Source organism: Myxocyprinus asiaticus, chromosome 2 (assembly GCF_019703515.2).
Source record: "Myxocyprinus asiaticus isolate MX2 ecotype Aquarium Trade chromosome 2, UBuf_Myxa_2, whole genome shotgun sequence".
Classification (NCBI taxonomy): Eukaryota; Metazoa; Chordata; class Actinopteri; order Cypriniformes; family Catostomidae; genus Myxocyprinus; species Myxocyprinus asiaticus.
This window is the reverse complement of record NC_059345.1, coordinates 28,191,958-28,206,943: the sequence shown is the minus strand read 5'-3', so window position 1 is coordinate 28,206,943 and position 14,986 is coordinate 28,191,958. Positions and strand designations below refer to the sequence as shown.

Genomic DNA, 14,986 nt, shown 5'->3' with positions numbered 1-14,986 from the left:
TTCAAGACTTTCATCACTTAAATACATACTGTATATACTGGAGAAGTTGTTAGATTTTATTCAAAGATACTTCCATTACACTTTTTACACAACAATCCTTTGGAGCGAAAATATTATATTTGACAAAAAAATCTGGGTCTGAAATTAACTTTTCCTTTAAGGGGCAATATTTGCCCCCTGGAATTGATTTACAGGGGCATTCTTTTGTTTAATGAGGGCTTTTTTTATCCTTATAAAATGACATTCTTTTATGTCAAATACTTTGATTTAATCAGTTAATTCAATTTGAATAATGGGATGTTTCAATAATTACACTATTGCATGATCTCTACATTGCATTATGTGCATTGTGACTGAAACTTTTTTCTCATTTACATATTTCCAAATATTTTGGCTATTTAATTGGCCTACAAAACGAATATAATGCAATGATACAGAGGCGGTGATTACAACATTTCTCCAGATTTGGAATGAGGAACATATAAAAAAAACTTAGCAACTCCTTTATACCAACTGCATAAAACAAGCTAAAACTAAACATTTTACAATTACCATTATTCAGAGATATGATTTATACACTAAAAGTTGTTGATGTTCTGTGTAAGTATTACTGCATTATTAATAACCTTTTATTTAACATTAGTTCTACAGCTGAAGTCAGAAGTTTACATACACTTAGAATGAAGTCATTAAAAAGCATTTTTAACCACTCTACAGATTTCATATTAGCAAACTATAGTTTTGGCAAGTCGTTTAGGACATCTACTTTGTGCATGACATGAGTATTTTTTCCAACAATTGTTTACATACAGATTGTTTCACTTTTTAGTTGACTATATCACAAGTCCAGTGGGTTAACTGTGCCTTTATGCAGCTTGGAAAATTCCAGAAAATTATGTCAAGCCTTTAGGCAATTAGCTTCTGATAGGCTAATTGGAGTCAATTGGAGGTGAACCTGTGGATATATTTTAAGGCCTACCTTCAAACTCAGTGCCTCTTTGCTTGACATCATGGAAAAATCAAAAGAAATCAGCCAAGACCTCAGAAAAAAAGTGTGGACCTCCACAAGTTTGGTTTATCCTTGGGAGCAATTTCCAAATGCCTGAAGATACCACGTTCATCTGTACAAACAATAGTACGCAAGTATAAACAGCATGGGATCATGCAGCCATTATACTGCTCAGGAAGGAAACGCATTCTGTCTCCTAGAGATTAACGTAGTTTAGTGCGAAAAGTGCAAATCAATCCCAGAACAACAGTAAAAGACCTTGTGAAGATGCTGGAGGAAACAGGTAGACAAGTATCTATATCCACAGTAAAACAAGTCCTATATCGTCATAACCTGAAAGGCTGCTCAGCAAGGAAGAAGCCACTGCTCCAAAACCGGCATAAAAAAGCCAGACTACAGTTTGCAAGTGCACATGGGTACAAAGTTCTTACTTTTTGGAGAAATGTCCTCTGGTCTGATGAAACAAAAATTGAACTGTTTGGCTATAATGACCATCATTATATTTAGAGGAAAAAGGGTGAGGCTTGCAAGCCGAAGAACACCATCCCGACTGTGAAGCATGGGGTGGCAGTATCATGTTGAGGGGGTGCTTTGCTGTAGGAGGGACTGGTGCACTTCACAAAATAGATGGCATCATGAAGAAGGAAAATTATGTGGATATAACTCAACTCAAATTTATTGTCCTTAAAAGGCTATTTGTTTTGTAGACAGCAGTATACACACACACAGACATACAACAACACAACCCACGCAAATTGACTTACATTATAAGTCAATTTGTGTGAGTTGTGTTGTTGTACATATTGAAGCAACATCTCAAGACATCAGCCAGGAAGTTAAAGCTCGGTTGCAAATGGGTCTTCCAAATGGACAATGACCCCAAGCACACCACCAAAGTTGTGGCAAAAAGGCTTAAGGACAACAAAGTCAAGGTATTGGACATCACAAAGCCCTGACCTCAATCCAATAGAAAACTTGTGGGCAGAACTGAAAAAGTGTGTGCGAGCAAGGAGGCCTACAAACAAGGAATGGGCCAAAATTCCAGCAACTTATTGTGAGAAGCTTGTGGAAGGCTACACAAAACGTTTGACCCAAGTTAAACAATTTAAAGGCAATGCTACCAAATACTAACAAAGTGTATGTAAACTTCTGACCCACTGGGAATTTGATGAAAGAAATAAAAGCTGAAATAAATCATTCTCTCTACTATTATTCTGACATTTCACATTCTTAAAATAAATTAGTGATCGTAACTGACCTAGATAGGGAATGTTTTCTACGATGAAATGTCTGGAACTGTGAAAAACTGAGTTTAAATGTATTTAGCTAAGGTATATGTAAACTTCTGACTTCAACTGTATTTAAAATTTAATTTAAGATATTATTATTGCTAATATTGTTATGAAGTACAATGTAGAATTTGGTTAAATTATATTTTGTGTTTTTGCAGACCTGATTAACTTACTTTATACTTTTTGGTGTCTAGCCGGGGAGGAGGCTTTTCAGATGGACAGGAAAGCATAGCACAAGGAGCGATAGTGTTACTTACTAGTACAGTTTATTTTGAATAAGAGGGGAAAATGGTCAAGGAATTTAGTGTGGGAGCATAACTTTTAAATAAAGATAGCCCCCATTCATTTCTGACCCTGCAAAAAATATTTAAAAATAAATAAATACAAAAATACACTGCCTGCCCCCAAGCAGTTTGGATTTAAATAAGCAGATACTAAAGAGCCTATAGTTGGATCATTATTGCAGTGATTAATATGTTTCAGCTGGCAACAATTCTTTTAACCCTAACTGATGCAGTGTGTAGCTTCTCATTTCTTAAACACCCATGTCGGAAGACGTATCCCGTGGTCGTGAAAAATATGTTACTGTGATTCAGAGGGGGCAAATTATTGGCCTGCATCACAGAAAACAACTAAGGAGATTGTTGAAATCACTGGAATTGGGTTAAGAACTGTCCAACGCATTATTAAAACCTGGAAGGATAGTGGTGAACCGTCAGCTTTGCAGAAGAAATGTGGTCTGAAAAAACCTTGAATGATCATGATCGGAGATCACTAATATGCTTGGTGAAGTCACATCATAAAGAAATCAACAGTAGAACTCACGGCTATGTTTAATAGTGAAAGTAAGAGCATTTCCACATGCACAATGCTACGAGAACTTACATGATTGGGACTAAACAGCTGTGTGGCCACAAGAAATCCATTTGTTAGTGAGGCTAATCAGAAAAAATGACTTCAATTTGCTAAGGAGCAATGGAAAAATGGCATGTGGTCTGATGAGTCCACATTTACTCTATTCCAAAGAGATGGGTGCATCAGGGTAAGAAGGGAAGCTCATGAAGCGATGCACCCATCATGCATTGTGCCCACTGTACAAGCCTCTGGAGGCAGTGTTATGATCTGGGTTTGCTTCAATTGATCAGGTCTAGGCTCAGCAACGTTATGTTGCAATAAAATAAAGTCAGCTGACTACCTGAATGTACTGAATGACCAGGTTATCCCATCAATGGATTTTTTTCTTCTCTGACGGCACAGGCATTTTTCAGGACGACAATGCCAAGATTCATCGGGCTCAAATTGTAAATGAGTAGTTCAGGGAACATGAGGAATCATATTCACACATGAATTGGCCACCACAGAGTCCTGACCGTAACCCCATTTAAAGTCTTTGGGATGTGCTGGAGAAGACTTTACGGAATAGTTCAACTCTCCCGTAATCAATACAAGATCTCGGTCAAAAATTAATATAGCTCTGGATGGAAATAGATGTTGTGGCATTGCATAAGGTTGTCGAATCAATGGCACGATGAATGCATGCCGTAACCAAAGCTAAAGGCATTCCAATGAAATATTAAGAGTATGCAACTTTTGGTTAGGCAGTGTATTACAATCCCCCTGGAGCAACTAGGGGTTATAGGAATGTCCAGGTTCAATACAAGTTCAGCTCTATCAACAGCATCGATGGCATCCTGTCAGTTACAACAGAAAATAATTTATCATCCCTCAGTTTGCAAAAAACAAAAGCAATATTATTAAGGTTAGTAAGCAATTTTAGTACACTAATTTCATGTTTGCAAAAATTATGTTTAAGGCCAGTTCACACTGTTCCAACAAACACCAACGACACCAACAATTCAAACATTCTAAAGTTGGCTGTTGTATTTAGAATGTTGAGAAACATATCTGTCATGTTAACACTGATCCAACAAACACCAACAATCTTGCGTCTTTGTATGTTGTTGTTCACTTTTGAAGAAAAGGTGTTGCCGATGAAGCCAAACAAGCACGATTTAAAATATAAATATACACACTCGATTGATTAAATATGTTTAGCATATATTCAACATGACATTAGGCTATACTGTCATAGATAATATAATTTTATAGATATATAAAATCTATAATGAGATTATGTCCATAAAATGGAGGAAAAGTTTATATTTTTAATTATTGCAGATCTGCATTGAGTTCAGTATTTGTATTTCTTGTGTAATTTGATGCCGTTTGAGAAATACAGAATCTGTTTTGCGTGTGAGAAGAGCGCTTCAGCACAAATCTACCTCCGCGTCTTGATAAAGCCTGTTTGTTTGTATATTCCTCATGAGTGTCACCACACAAACTGCTAAAACAAGCTAACCAACACTAATAGATTTTTTTGTTTTCTTTATTAAGAAAGGAATAGAATGCTTTAACAAGTTCACTACAAAAATGTGATTAATCGTTTTTGTCTGTGTTTCTCCTGCTCTACTAATACAGTTGTGCCCTTGTGTATTCATTTTCTTTGAGCTGACAGGGACGCTTACCTCATTGTCGTGGTAACGGTTTGCTATGAAGACAGATTACATCAGAGTTTGTTGGAAAATCATATCAGACTGCTCAAAAAGTCCAAGACCCGACAAATGCCCACTGAACATGTTAAATCTGTGAAAACAGATGCCAATGAACGCCAACAGGGTGAAAACACAGATCCGACAAAACCCAACAACTATTGGATGTTGGTGTTTGTTGCCGTTTGTTGGGGCAGTGTGAACTGGCCTTAAGTCTTAAGTGGCAATACTTTGTGTTTTTAACATTTAATTCTGTGCAAAGCATTGCCCCATAGACATCCATAGAATACATTACTGTAAACTTTTGTTAATTTTACAAGTTGAGGGTCCAAGTCAAAATAATTTTTATAGAAATCTACAAAATCTATAGATCTTAAATTGTACTGAACCTGGAACATTCCTTGAAGCACCTTATTCAAGGGCACAGTGTTGGTAGTACACTGACCCATGTGAGATTTAAACCTACAATCTTTTGGTCACCAGCAAAAAACACTATGCCACACCACCTCTACCTCTACCATGTATGTATCGTATGACCACCTCAGTGCATTCAGCCTTGTACTATGACATTACTTTGTACAATATGCATAAATGCACAAAATAATAACAATTTGCATCAGTTCCTCTGTGAGTTGTCAATTGATCTCTCTGATGTATTCTTCATTAAACCATGAAGTTCTTTATTTTGTGGCTGGTGAGCAGGTAGCTTCTTCCCTACATGCTGTGTGAGTTTGTTTGACAGTCATGTTCAACTCTTCAGTCAGCATCATACTTACTGTCCAGCCGAGCAGGCCTCTCGTCAATCACACACTGCTTTGTGTAGGAGTCTTCAATCGTAGGGTCATAGTCAGTGACAAAGTATGACTAAACACAGAAGAAGAAAACAAACAACAAGAGCAGTCATTATTACATCACAAATGAACACAGTGAGGAAAGATTTCTGTCTGTTTCCTCTTCAAATTCAAAACATCATTGACCTCAGCTTTGATTGAGGTAACTACAGGAGTAGCGTAGCATTTGTTTTGAAAGCTGTGCTAAATGAGGGCTTATACTGACAACACGAACTAACAGACAAACTGTTTTTTCTCAAAAACTGTGTATGGTGCAAACACTGAGTTCATGTCAACAGTGTTTCTGAGTGGCCCTCAGTTTGTGGTTGATAATTACGGTAATTAACCACAAGCACTAACGTTTCGGCCAAACATTTTTTCCGTCTCCACAGGCTAAAGGTTTCAAGGCTAATCAAAACAGAGTGTCAGTTTGTGGGGGAGGGGGAGTTGTAGGGATACATTTTTCACATTTTTCCCATGTTTTGTATGGCTCTCCTCCCAAGAGGCTGTTTAAGTGATGACAGCTGAACGTTATGTTCAGGCTTGTCTCTGTGTCAACTGAACACATGCTCAAACACACTACAATGCCAAAGTAGTAGCTTCCTATTATGCGTTGTACTATTAATGTTGCTGCAACCAGAGTAATCTGTTTTTAGCAGTGAAACGAGAAGCTCCAAAATGAAAGTAGTAGGTTTGTTCTGCTTTCTGCCTCCACCATCTATTGCACTGAATTACATGAGGATGGTTTTAACTTCTGAGAGAATGCATTCCTGCACAGCAAAAAAATCATATTCCTAGTCAGTGTCTTGGTCTTGTTTTCAAGTAAATATCTAAACATCTTTAAAGCTGAAGTGTGATATCTCTGTGACACTAGCATCACCAAATGGAATTGCAAAAATAAAGTACAAGATAAAGATGTATCCAAATTCTTCTTTGCAAATGTTTTTTTACAGAAAAGAATAGATTTTGAAAAGTGTTTTCAGTCTCCTAACATCATTCGTTTTCCAAAGTATGCGGTTATGGACAGCGTCTTTGTAAGTCTCCATTTTCAGTGGAGGAAAATGCTGTTCCAGTGTGAATGAGAGGTGTAAACAACACGTTTTCAAATGAAAACAGATCAGTGTGCATGTCAGTGCACTCAAAGTAGATTATTTGGATTACATCAGGAACTATTGTAAGTTAAGGATGCGGCATGCACTGTATATTAGCATTTGTGTGCTGACATAAAGTAGCCTGTGACTCTCTTTTCTTGACATCAGTGATCCTTTCACACAGTGGCTTCTCTGTATGCACCGCATGCAAGACTCCATCATGTCCACTTTACATTGTTCAATAATTCATCAGCAAGGCTGCACATGCAGTTGACTTCATCGCTCACTCGTCACAGTGGGAATACAGGCAAAGTGTAGTGTGAGAGAGTGAGACCAATAGACAGACAGACAGACAGATAGACATGGGACTACCTGCTAGGGCTGTCAACAGGGCTTAGAAACTAAATTAAAAGTTTTCACTAAAATATTACCAGTTTTAGGGTAATTATTTTAAAATTATATTCAAAATTTAAAGACATTGTTTCAGGCAGGGGGAAAAATCTATAAGACATCTGATTTTTAAATCAACGTTGTCTCCTACAACCACAAGAGAGTGCAACAAATCAATTTTAACCAATCAGCAACATGCTGTAGTGATTGTTTATTGCAAAGAACATTTGCTGTTAACAAATGTGCAAAATATTATAGTCAAAAGATTTAGTAAGTTCATATTCTCAAATCTTATGTAAAAATGTAAAATGAGAAAATAAACGGTTCAATAGTCAGCTTACTTAGTGTTGCACAGTAGCCTATACTGGTGCCATAGTACTACCACAAACTCAAGCTTCATAATATCAGGGGTACTACAGTGTTTTTCATTAAATACAGTTATATGCACGTACCTAATGCTTACACAGTGAGACGCTGATAAGAGAACAAAGCATAGTCAAGACACAACTGCAAAACCTCTACCTCTGGGGTCTGTTCACTCCGAACATGTCAGCCTTTTTCTACGTAAGCATGCACTAGATGGACGTCTTTGACTGTCTTTGACCTGTTTTTTCAGCATTGCGTGCAGTAACAATGCATTTTTTAGACTCTGTGTCAATATAAAAGTAAATTCAAACTTTAAAACACATCTTGAGACACCTGCGTTCTGTTTTATTTGTTGCACTGCACCTGTTTTAGCCCAATAATTTAAGTCATCACCACTGCTTGGCACATATCCAAAATTCAAATGCTCAATTTAACATTCGAATGTGCATTTTTCTCTTAAATTTGACAAATATTTTAATTTCACATTTTAATTTCACAGCCTTACTACCTGCCATTAATGCCAACATTTGACAATCCTCTTTCATGTGTTACAGCTTTGCATGTCAGTCACACATGAAGTTACGTACAATACACATTATGAAGATACAAACAAGGCCCAAGAATGAGTGTGCATGATAGTGACAATGATATGTGTGAGTGAAAGTGACACATCAGATTGATGAGTAAAGGCCTGAGTATACTTTGGTTGTCCGCGTTGCCAATCACTCCGCGCACAGTATGCGTGATGCAAATTTTGTCATCAGCACAGCATAACAGTCGACGATTTGCATAGACGAGGACTGTCTGCTTGCCGAGAAAATCTCATCTACGTGAATTGTCAGTGCACATGCGTCAACACGTTCATGTTCACTCGCAGTCAAAAGAGTATACTTTAAAAAGGCAACGCGGTTGACCGTGCGTGATTCCAACCTGAAGGCAGAAAAACTAAGCAACCCGGGCCTTAAGTGAGAAAGAGAGTTCAAAAACACCAAGAAATCAATCAGCATGCGATTAGTCCAAACCCTTAGTCATGATGCATTGTGGGAGGCTGGGAGCTCACACATTCCACTAGAAGCAGTTTCCTGCAAAGCAATACCTCCAAGGCCACTGCCCTCTCTGACCACACAAACACACACACACACCCTTCCCTAAACCCAACCCTCACTGACATTATTTAGCATGTTTGTTAAGCTGTTTGCCTAGTGGGAACCATTGGTCCCAACAATGAAGGTGATTTTCAGTTATCATTATACTTGGAGATATTTTATGCCTAAATGCTTATAATGAATTTCAGAGACAAATATATCTTGTGCCTATGTATGAATTTCTGTACAAATTAAACCTACTAAAGTAAACCTCACCATTGCATTTTTTATACACTGCCTGGCCAAAAATAAAAAAGTCAAATACTCTAATATTTAGTTGGACCACCTTTAGCTTTGATTATGGCACGCATTCCTTGCGCCATTGTTTCGACAACCTTATGCAGTGTCACAACATTTATTTCCATCCAGAGTTTCATTAACCTTTGCCCGAGATACTGTATTGATGACGGGAGAGTCGAACCGGGTGCATCGCTTCATGCGCTTTCCTTCTTACCCTGATGCGCCCATCGCTTTGGAATAGGGTGAATCTGGACTCATCAGACTACATGACCTTTTTCCATTGCTCCACAGTTCAATCTTTATGCTTCCTAGCAAATTGAAGTTGATTTTTCCGATTAGCCTCACTAACAAGTGGCTTTCTTGTGGCCACACAAATGTTTAGTCCCAATCCTGTAAGTTCTCTTCGCATTATGCATGTGGAAATGCTCTTACTTTCACTATTAAACATAGCCGTGAGTTCTACTGTTGATTTTTTTATGATGTGACTTCAAGCGTTTTAGTGATCTCCGATCACGATCATTCAAGATTCTTTCCGACCGCATTTCTTCCGCAAAGCTGACAGTTCACCACTATGCTTCCAGGTTTTAATAATGCACTGGACAGTTCTTAACCCAATTCCAGTTATCTCAACAATCTCCTTAGTTGTATTTTTTGCTTGATGCAGGCCAATAATTTGTCCCTTCTGAAACACAGTAACATCTTTTCCACGACCACGGGATATGTCTTCCGACATGGTTGTTTAAGAAATGAGAAGCTACACACTGCATCAGTTAGGGTTAAAAGCATTGTTGCCAGCTGATACATATTAATCACTGCAATAATGAACCAATCATAGGCTCTTTAGTATCTGCTTATTTAAATTAAAAGGGCAACTTTTCTTTTGGCCAGGCAGTGTATAAACAGCATATATACTGTATCTTAAACTCAAAATTGCTCAGGGACAGATGTTAGTAAAATGTTAGAAGGAAATATGTTATACAAAATACTTATACACAAAAAAATTATTGATGTATGCACTATCCTTATCCACCTGTGACTCTGCTTATTGTACTGAACTGTCACATTTTGTATACAATAACCTGTCTGAGACTCAATTACTGTATGTGACTTTAAAAGTAACAACATGGATGGGTCGCATTTCATAAGATGAATGGATTTGAATTTGCAGTATTTACTTTTACTTTTGATACTTTAAGTAACCAGGTATGTTTTACTTTTACTTATGTAGTATTTAAATGGATGACTTTTACTTTGGTAATATATTGGTGTGGTATCTGTACTTTTACTTAAATATGGAAATTGAGAACTTTTTTTCACCACTGGTCTGACCCACGCACATACACAAATAATTCCACAGAGACCATGGCTTTAAGTCTCATACAAGCTACTGTTTTTGTATTCTCAGAAACAACCATCCTGGACTAAAATGCAAATCACAGCTATTCCCCTCTCAACAAACCTACTATTAAAACCACTCAATTCAGTTGAAATGACTAAGTTCAGGCATGAAAATCTGAATGACGCAAGCTTATAGGTACTTTGAACTTGTTATTTGTTAGCCAATCAGCCCACTCATGCGTGATGTCAAGCCAAAGCAAATGGTGTAAGCTAAAAGGTCCTTTGACGTGTAATCGGGTAGCAAATCAACTTGCATACTCTCTCTTTCCTTAAGATTTAAATTTGCAAGTAAGCTGGTTTCACTGCAGCACGCTGAGAGTTTTCTCTGAAACCCTTCCCCTCCAAACTTCACCTGTCTAGATCTGCTAAATGGGGATTGTATTTATGTCTAATTGTGCAGCAATGGACCCAAAACCGAACCGTACTCAGACCATCTTAGGAGGTGGTCTGAGTACGGTTCGTTTGTAGGTCCTTTTGTGGTTCGATTGATTTGTGCGATGTGAAAGCGAAGAGGTACCAGTCTGCTTTGCATTTTATGACATAAGTACCTCGTGGCTTGCCATACATGGCTGCATTACATACACTATATTGCCAAAAGTATTCGCTCATCTGCCTTTAGACGCATATGAACTTAAGTGACATCCCATTCTTAATCCACAGGGTTTAATATGACGTCGGCCCACCCTTTGCAGCTATAACAGCTTCAACTCTTCTGGGAAGGCTTTCCACAAGGTTTAGGAGTGTGTTTATGGGAATTTTTGACCATTCTTCCAGAAGCGCATTTGTGAGGTCAGACACTGATGTTGGACGAGAAGGCCTGGCTCGCAGTCTTCGCTCTAATTCATCTCAAAGGTGCTCTATCGGGTTGAGGTCAGGACTCTGTGCAGGCCAGTCAAGTTCTTCCACACCAAACTCGCTCATCCATGTCTTTATGGACCTTGCTTTGTGCACTGGTGCGCAGTCATGTTGGAACAGGAAGGGGCCATCCCCAAACTGTTCCCACAAAGTTGGGAGCATGGAATTGTCCAAAATCTCTTGGTATGCTGAAGCAATCAGAGTTCCTTTCACTGGAACTAAGGGGCCAAGCCCAGCTCCTGAAAAACAACCCCACACCATAATCCCCCCTCCACCAAACTTCACACTTGGCACAATGCAGTCAGACAAGTACCGTTCTCCTGGCAACCGCCAAACCCAGACTCGTCCATCAGATTGCCAGATGGAGAAGCGTGATTCGTCACTCCAGAGAACGCGTCTCCACTGCTTTAGAGTCCAGTGGCGGCGTGCTTTACACCACTGCATCCGATGCTTTACATTGCACTTGGTGATGTATGGCTTGGATGCAGCTGCTTAGCCATGGAAACCCATTCCATGAAGCTCTCTACACACTGTTCTTGAGCTAATCTGAAGGCCACATGAACTTTGCAGGTCTGTAGCGATTGACTCTGCAGAAAGTTGGCGACCTCTGCACACTATGCGCCTCAGCATCCGCTGACCATGCTCTGTCATTTTACATGGCCTACCACTTCGTGGCTGAGTTGCTGTCATTCCCATTCGCTTCCACTTTGTTATAATACCACTGACAGTTGACTGGAATATTCAGTAGTGAGGAAACTTCACGACTGGACTTGTTGCACAGGTGGCATCCTATCACAGTACCATGCTGGAATTCACTGAGCTCCTGAGAGCGGCCAATTCTTTCACAAATGTTTGTAGAAGCAGTCTGCATGCCTAGGTGCTTCATTGTATACAGCTGTGGCCATGGAAGTGATTGGAACTCCTGAATTCAATTATTTGGATGGGTGAGCGAATACTTTTGGCAATATAGTGTACTTCATATTCCAGTCACAATTTACTGTCCACACATGGGAATTTTAAGCGAATATAGATATATCATGATTACATGACGTGTTTTTGTGTCTCATATTCCGTTCTTCTTGTATTGAGCACCTAAAATTAACGGACCGGCCGCATTCAGAGCAGAGCATCGCGGTAAGATGAACCACTTTAAAGTGCTCTGATGGGCGTACCATCTATGGAGGTTCGCGGCAAACTCCCACGAAAATACAAGCGAGGATTTTTTTATAGTTTCACATTTTATTTGCACAATGACCAATGTTCTTGGCTCATACACACAATATAAATGACATGCAAGGAGGAGACGCTTGCTTGCTCCATTACTCTCGAGATGATAGATAAAGAAACATTTTCAAATGCACAAAGAATTTCAAATGTTTTCCTTCATGTGAAATAAGGGGTTGTAGGTTTTATCGGAGAGCCTTATGTGAGAAAGTAAAGAATTTACAGAAATACAGTATACATTATTACAATTGCATAAAGTAATATAATTGGCGGTGTTGTCTGGGTTTCATAAATGATATAACATATCAAATATGACTTTTTATATAATTCTATCCCTGATTTTTTTTTATGAAAAATTGAATATTCCTTTAAGCCTTAAAAGTAATCATATAGCCCCATTTTATTATATGATTTCAAGTTAAACATCAGTAAATTACTACTTAAGGTGTAGGCCTGTCTGTAATAAGCATACATGAACTTTAAGAAGTATGACAATTTGTATGACAATTGCTTATCATAAAAAATTTCATAATTGTGACAGCCCTAGCTGCAATGGGGTCTGAGTTCTTAAGGAGCTGTTGTGTTAACAACAAGGGGTCTGAGACCACATTAATGTGAAGAGGACCAAAAAAAGAAACTGGGTCCTCTTTTAAGTCCACTTACATTGTGAACACCAAAAGCACCGAGGTCATTGTGGCTGGTTCCCTTTCTGGTTCACTTAAAACTTACAATATGTGAAACCACCCTAAGTTTTCTGAAGGCAGACAATATGTTTTGGTAAGAAACAACCACAATTCAAGTCATTTTTTAGTGAAAATCTTGATGTCCGTTGGGCGTTCATTGGAGCTATGCACGAGCCTCTTTCATAGCTCCCACGAACGTGGAACTGACGTCAATATTTTCACGGAAAATACTGACATTTCTTACCAAAACCGTGATTCTAAATATGATGCACAAGCTACATGGACTACCTACTTCTATGATACTTCTGGGTGCTTTTTTTAAGCTTTCAATTTATTCATTTTCAACTGCCAACTATTCCTTTCAGTTATCAGTCAAGTCGTTTGGCACTTTCAGTGGGGCTCTTAACTCCCCAAATGCAGTTTCAAGCTCTCTATGCCAAGGTATACCAATTAAAGTGTGTTAGCCAGAGTTTCCAGCTGTGTCATACAACTCTCGGCAGCCATAAAGGGTGATCCAAGCCACCTGACGCAAAGCATTCTGGGAGAGGAAAAGTCCCTCCCCAGTTGGGTGGAAGTCAGCAGGGCACCTCCAACATGGCACTCCACTTTGGCCTAAAGGAAGGAAACTCCACCTATAGGGCCCACAGCCAGCAAAGCACAGTCCTCTGTGTGGTGATGATGTCACAAACGAGATATCACCATTCCGCCCACCTCACATGAGGACACTCCTTTCCACTTCAGTCACTTCTCTTTTTCTTTTTGCTTTTCAACACCCACCTATCCCTCCATCCATTCATGCATCCTCAATCCACCCAGTGAATTCATACATTTAAACAGCAAGCACTTGTTTGCCCAAGAAAAAAAAAGGTCAGAGTGGACTGGTTTGAATCATGGTCAATGTGAAGAATAGCAGTCTATGTTTAGATCAGAGTGGGGTGTTTGTAGTCAAATTTCACTCCTACTGCACTATTCACCCACATTCTAAACATTTATCTGTCTAAGACATATCTGAGATATGAATCACTTGCATACCATAACACAATGTATGAATCCACTAAAATGCATACTAGGGTTGTCACGATACCAAAATTTCAGTAGTCGGTACCAATACCAGTAAAATTTCATTATTTTCAATACCAATTTTGATAAAACAGCAAAAATAGATAATATGCTATTGAACACACTTCTGTAGTTATAAATCTCCACTTTCACTTTCACATTTTTTAAACACTTTAATAAAAGAGAAAGTGAAAGTGGAGTTTTATGTAAAAAGGGAATTAAATATTGATCTGTTTCTCACCCACACCTATCATTTCGCTTCTGATGATATGGATTAAACCACTGTAGCGTTATGGATTATTTTTATGTGGCCTTTATGTGATCTTTGGAGCTTCAAAAGGTCCGGTCACTATTCACTTGCATTGTAAGGTAGGGTTGCTCCGATACCAAAATGTTGGCTTCGGTACGATACCAGACCTGGTACGTCAGTATCAATATTAAATCGATACTATAATCAACAAATAAAAAGCCTCAGATTTTTTATGAAATTACACAGAAAATGGCTTGATTAAAGAACTGCACAGATACAAATTATGCGTTTTCCGTTTTAATTTATATATTTACATATTTAATTAATTTTATTATTTTTTTTATTTATTTTTTCAAAAAATTTCAGTTTTATTTTTGGTAAAATAAAATGCTGCAGAACAGAGCTTCACAGCATTAATGAAAATCACAACATGCTGATAATACACTTGCATTTGTGATATTTCTTACAGATGATGATAATAATAATAATAATAATAATAATACAACCATTTAATATGACATAATTGTTATTATGAATATTATCACTTCTTTTTGAATATTACATTTTGTCTTCAATTTCACGCATCCAGTTGAATAGAGCTTTCA

At 38.2% G+C, this 14,986-nt stretch overlaps 1 protein-coding gene across 1 annotated transcript in view; it reads right to left on the bottom strand.

Annotated features, from left to right (window-relative positions):
* LOC127452046 (ras-related protein R-Ras2-like) overlaps positions 1-14,986 on the bottom strand; it is a 65,948-nt gene that overhangs the window by 7,752 nt on the left and 43,210 nt on the right. The window contains exon 2 of the mRNA XM_051717199.1: positions 5,627-5,714. Within this exon, the coding sequence (XP_051573159.1) occupies positions 5,627-5,714 (88 nt within the window). The remainder of the gene's footprint in view (positions 1-5,626; positions 5,715-14,986) is intronic.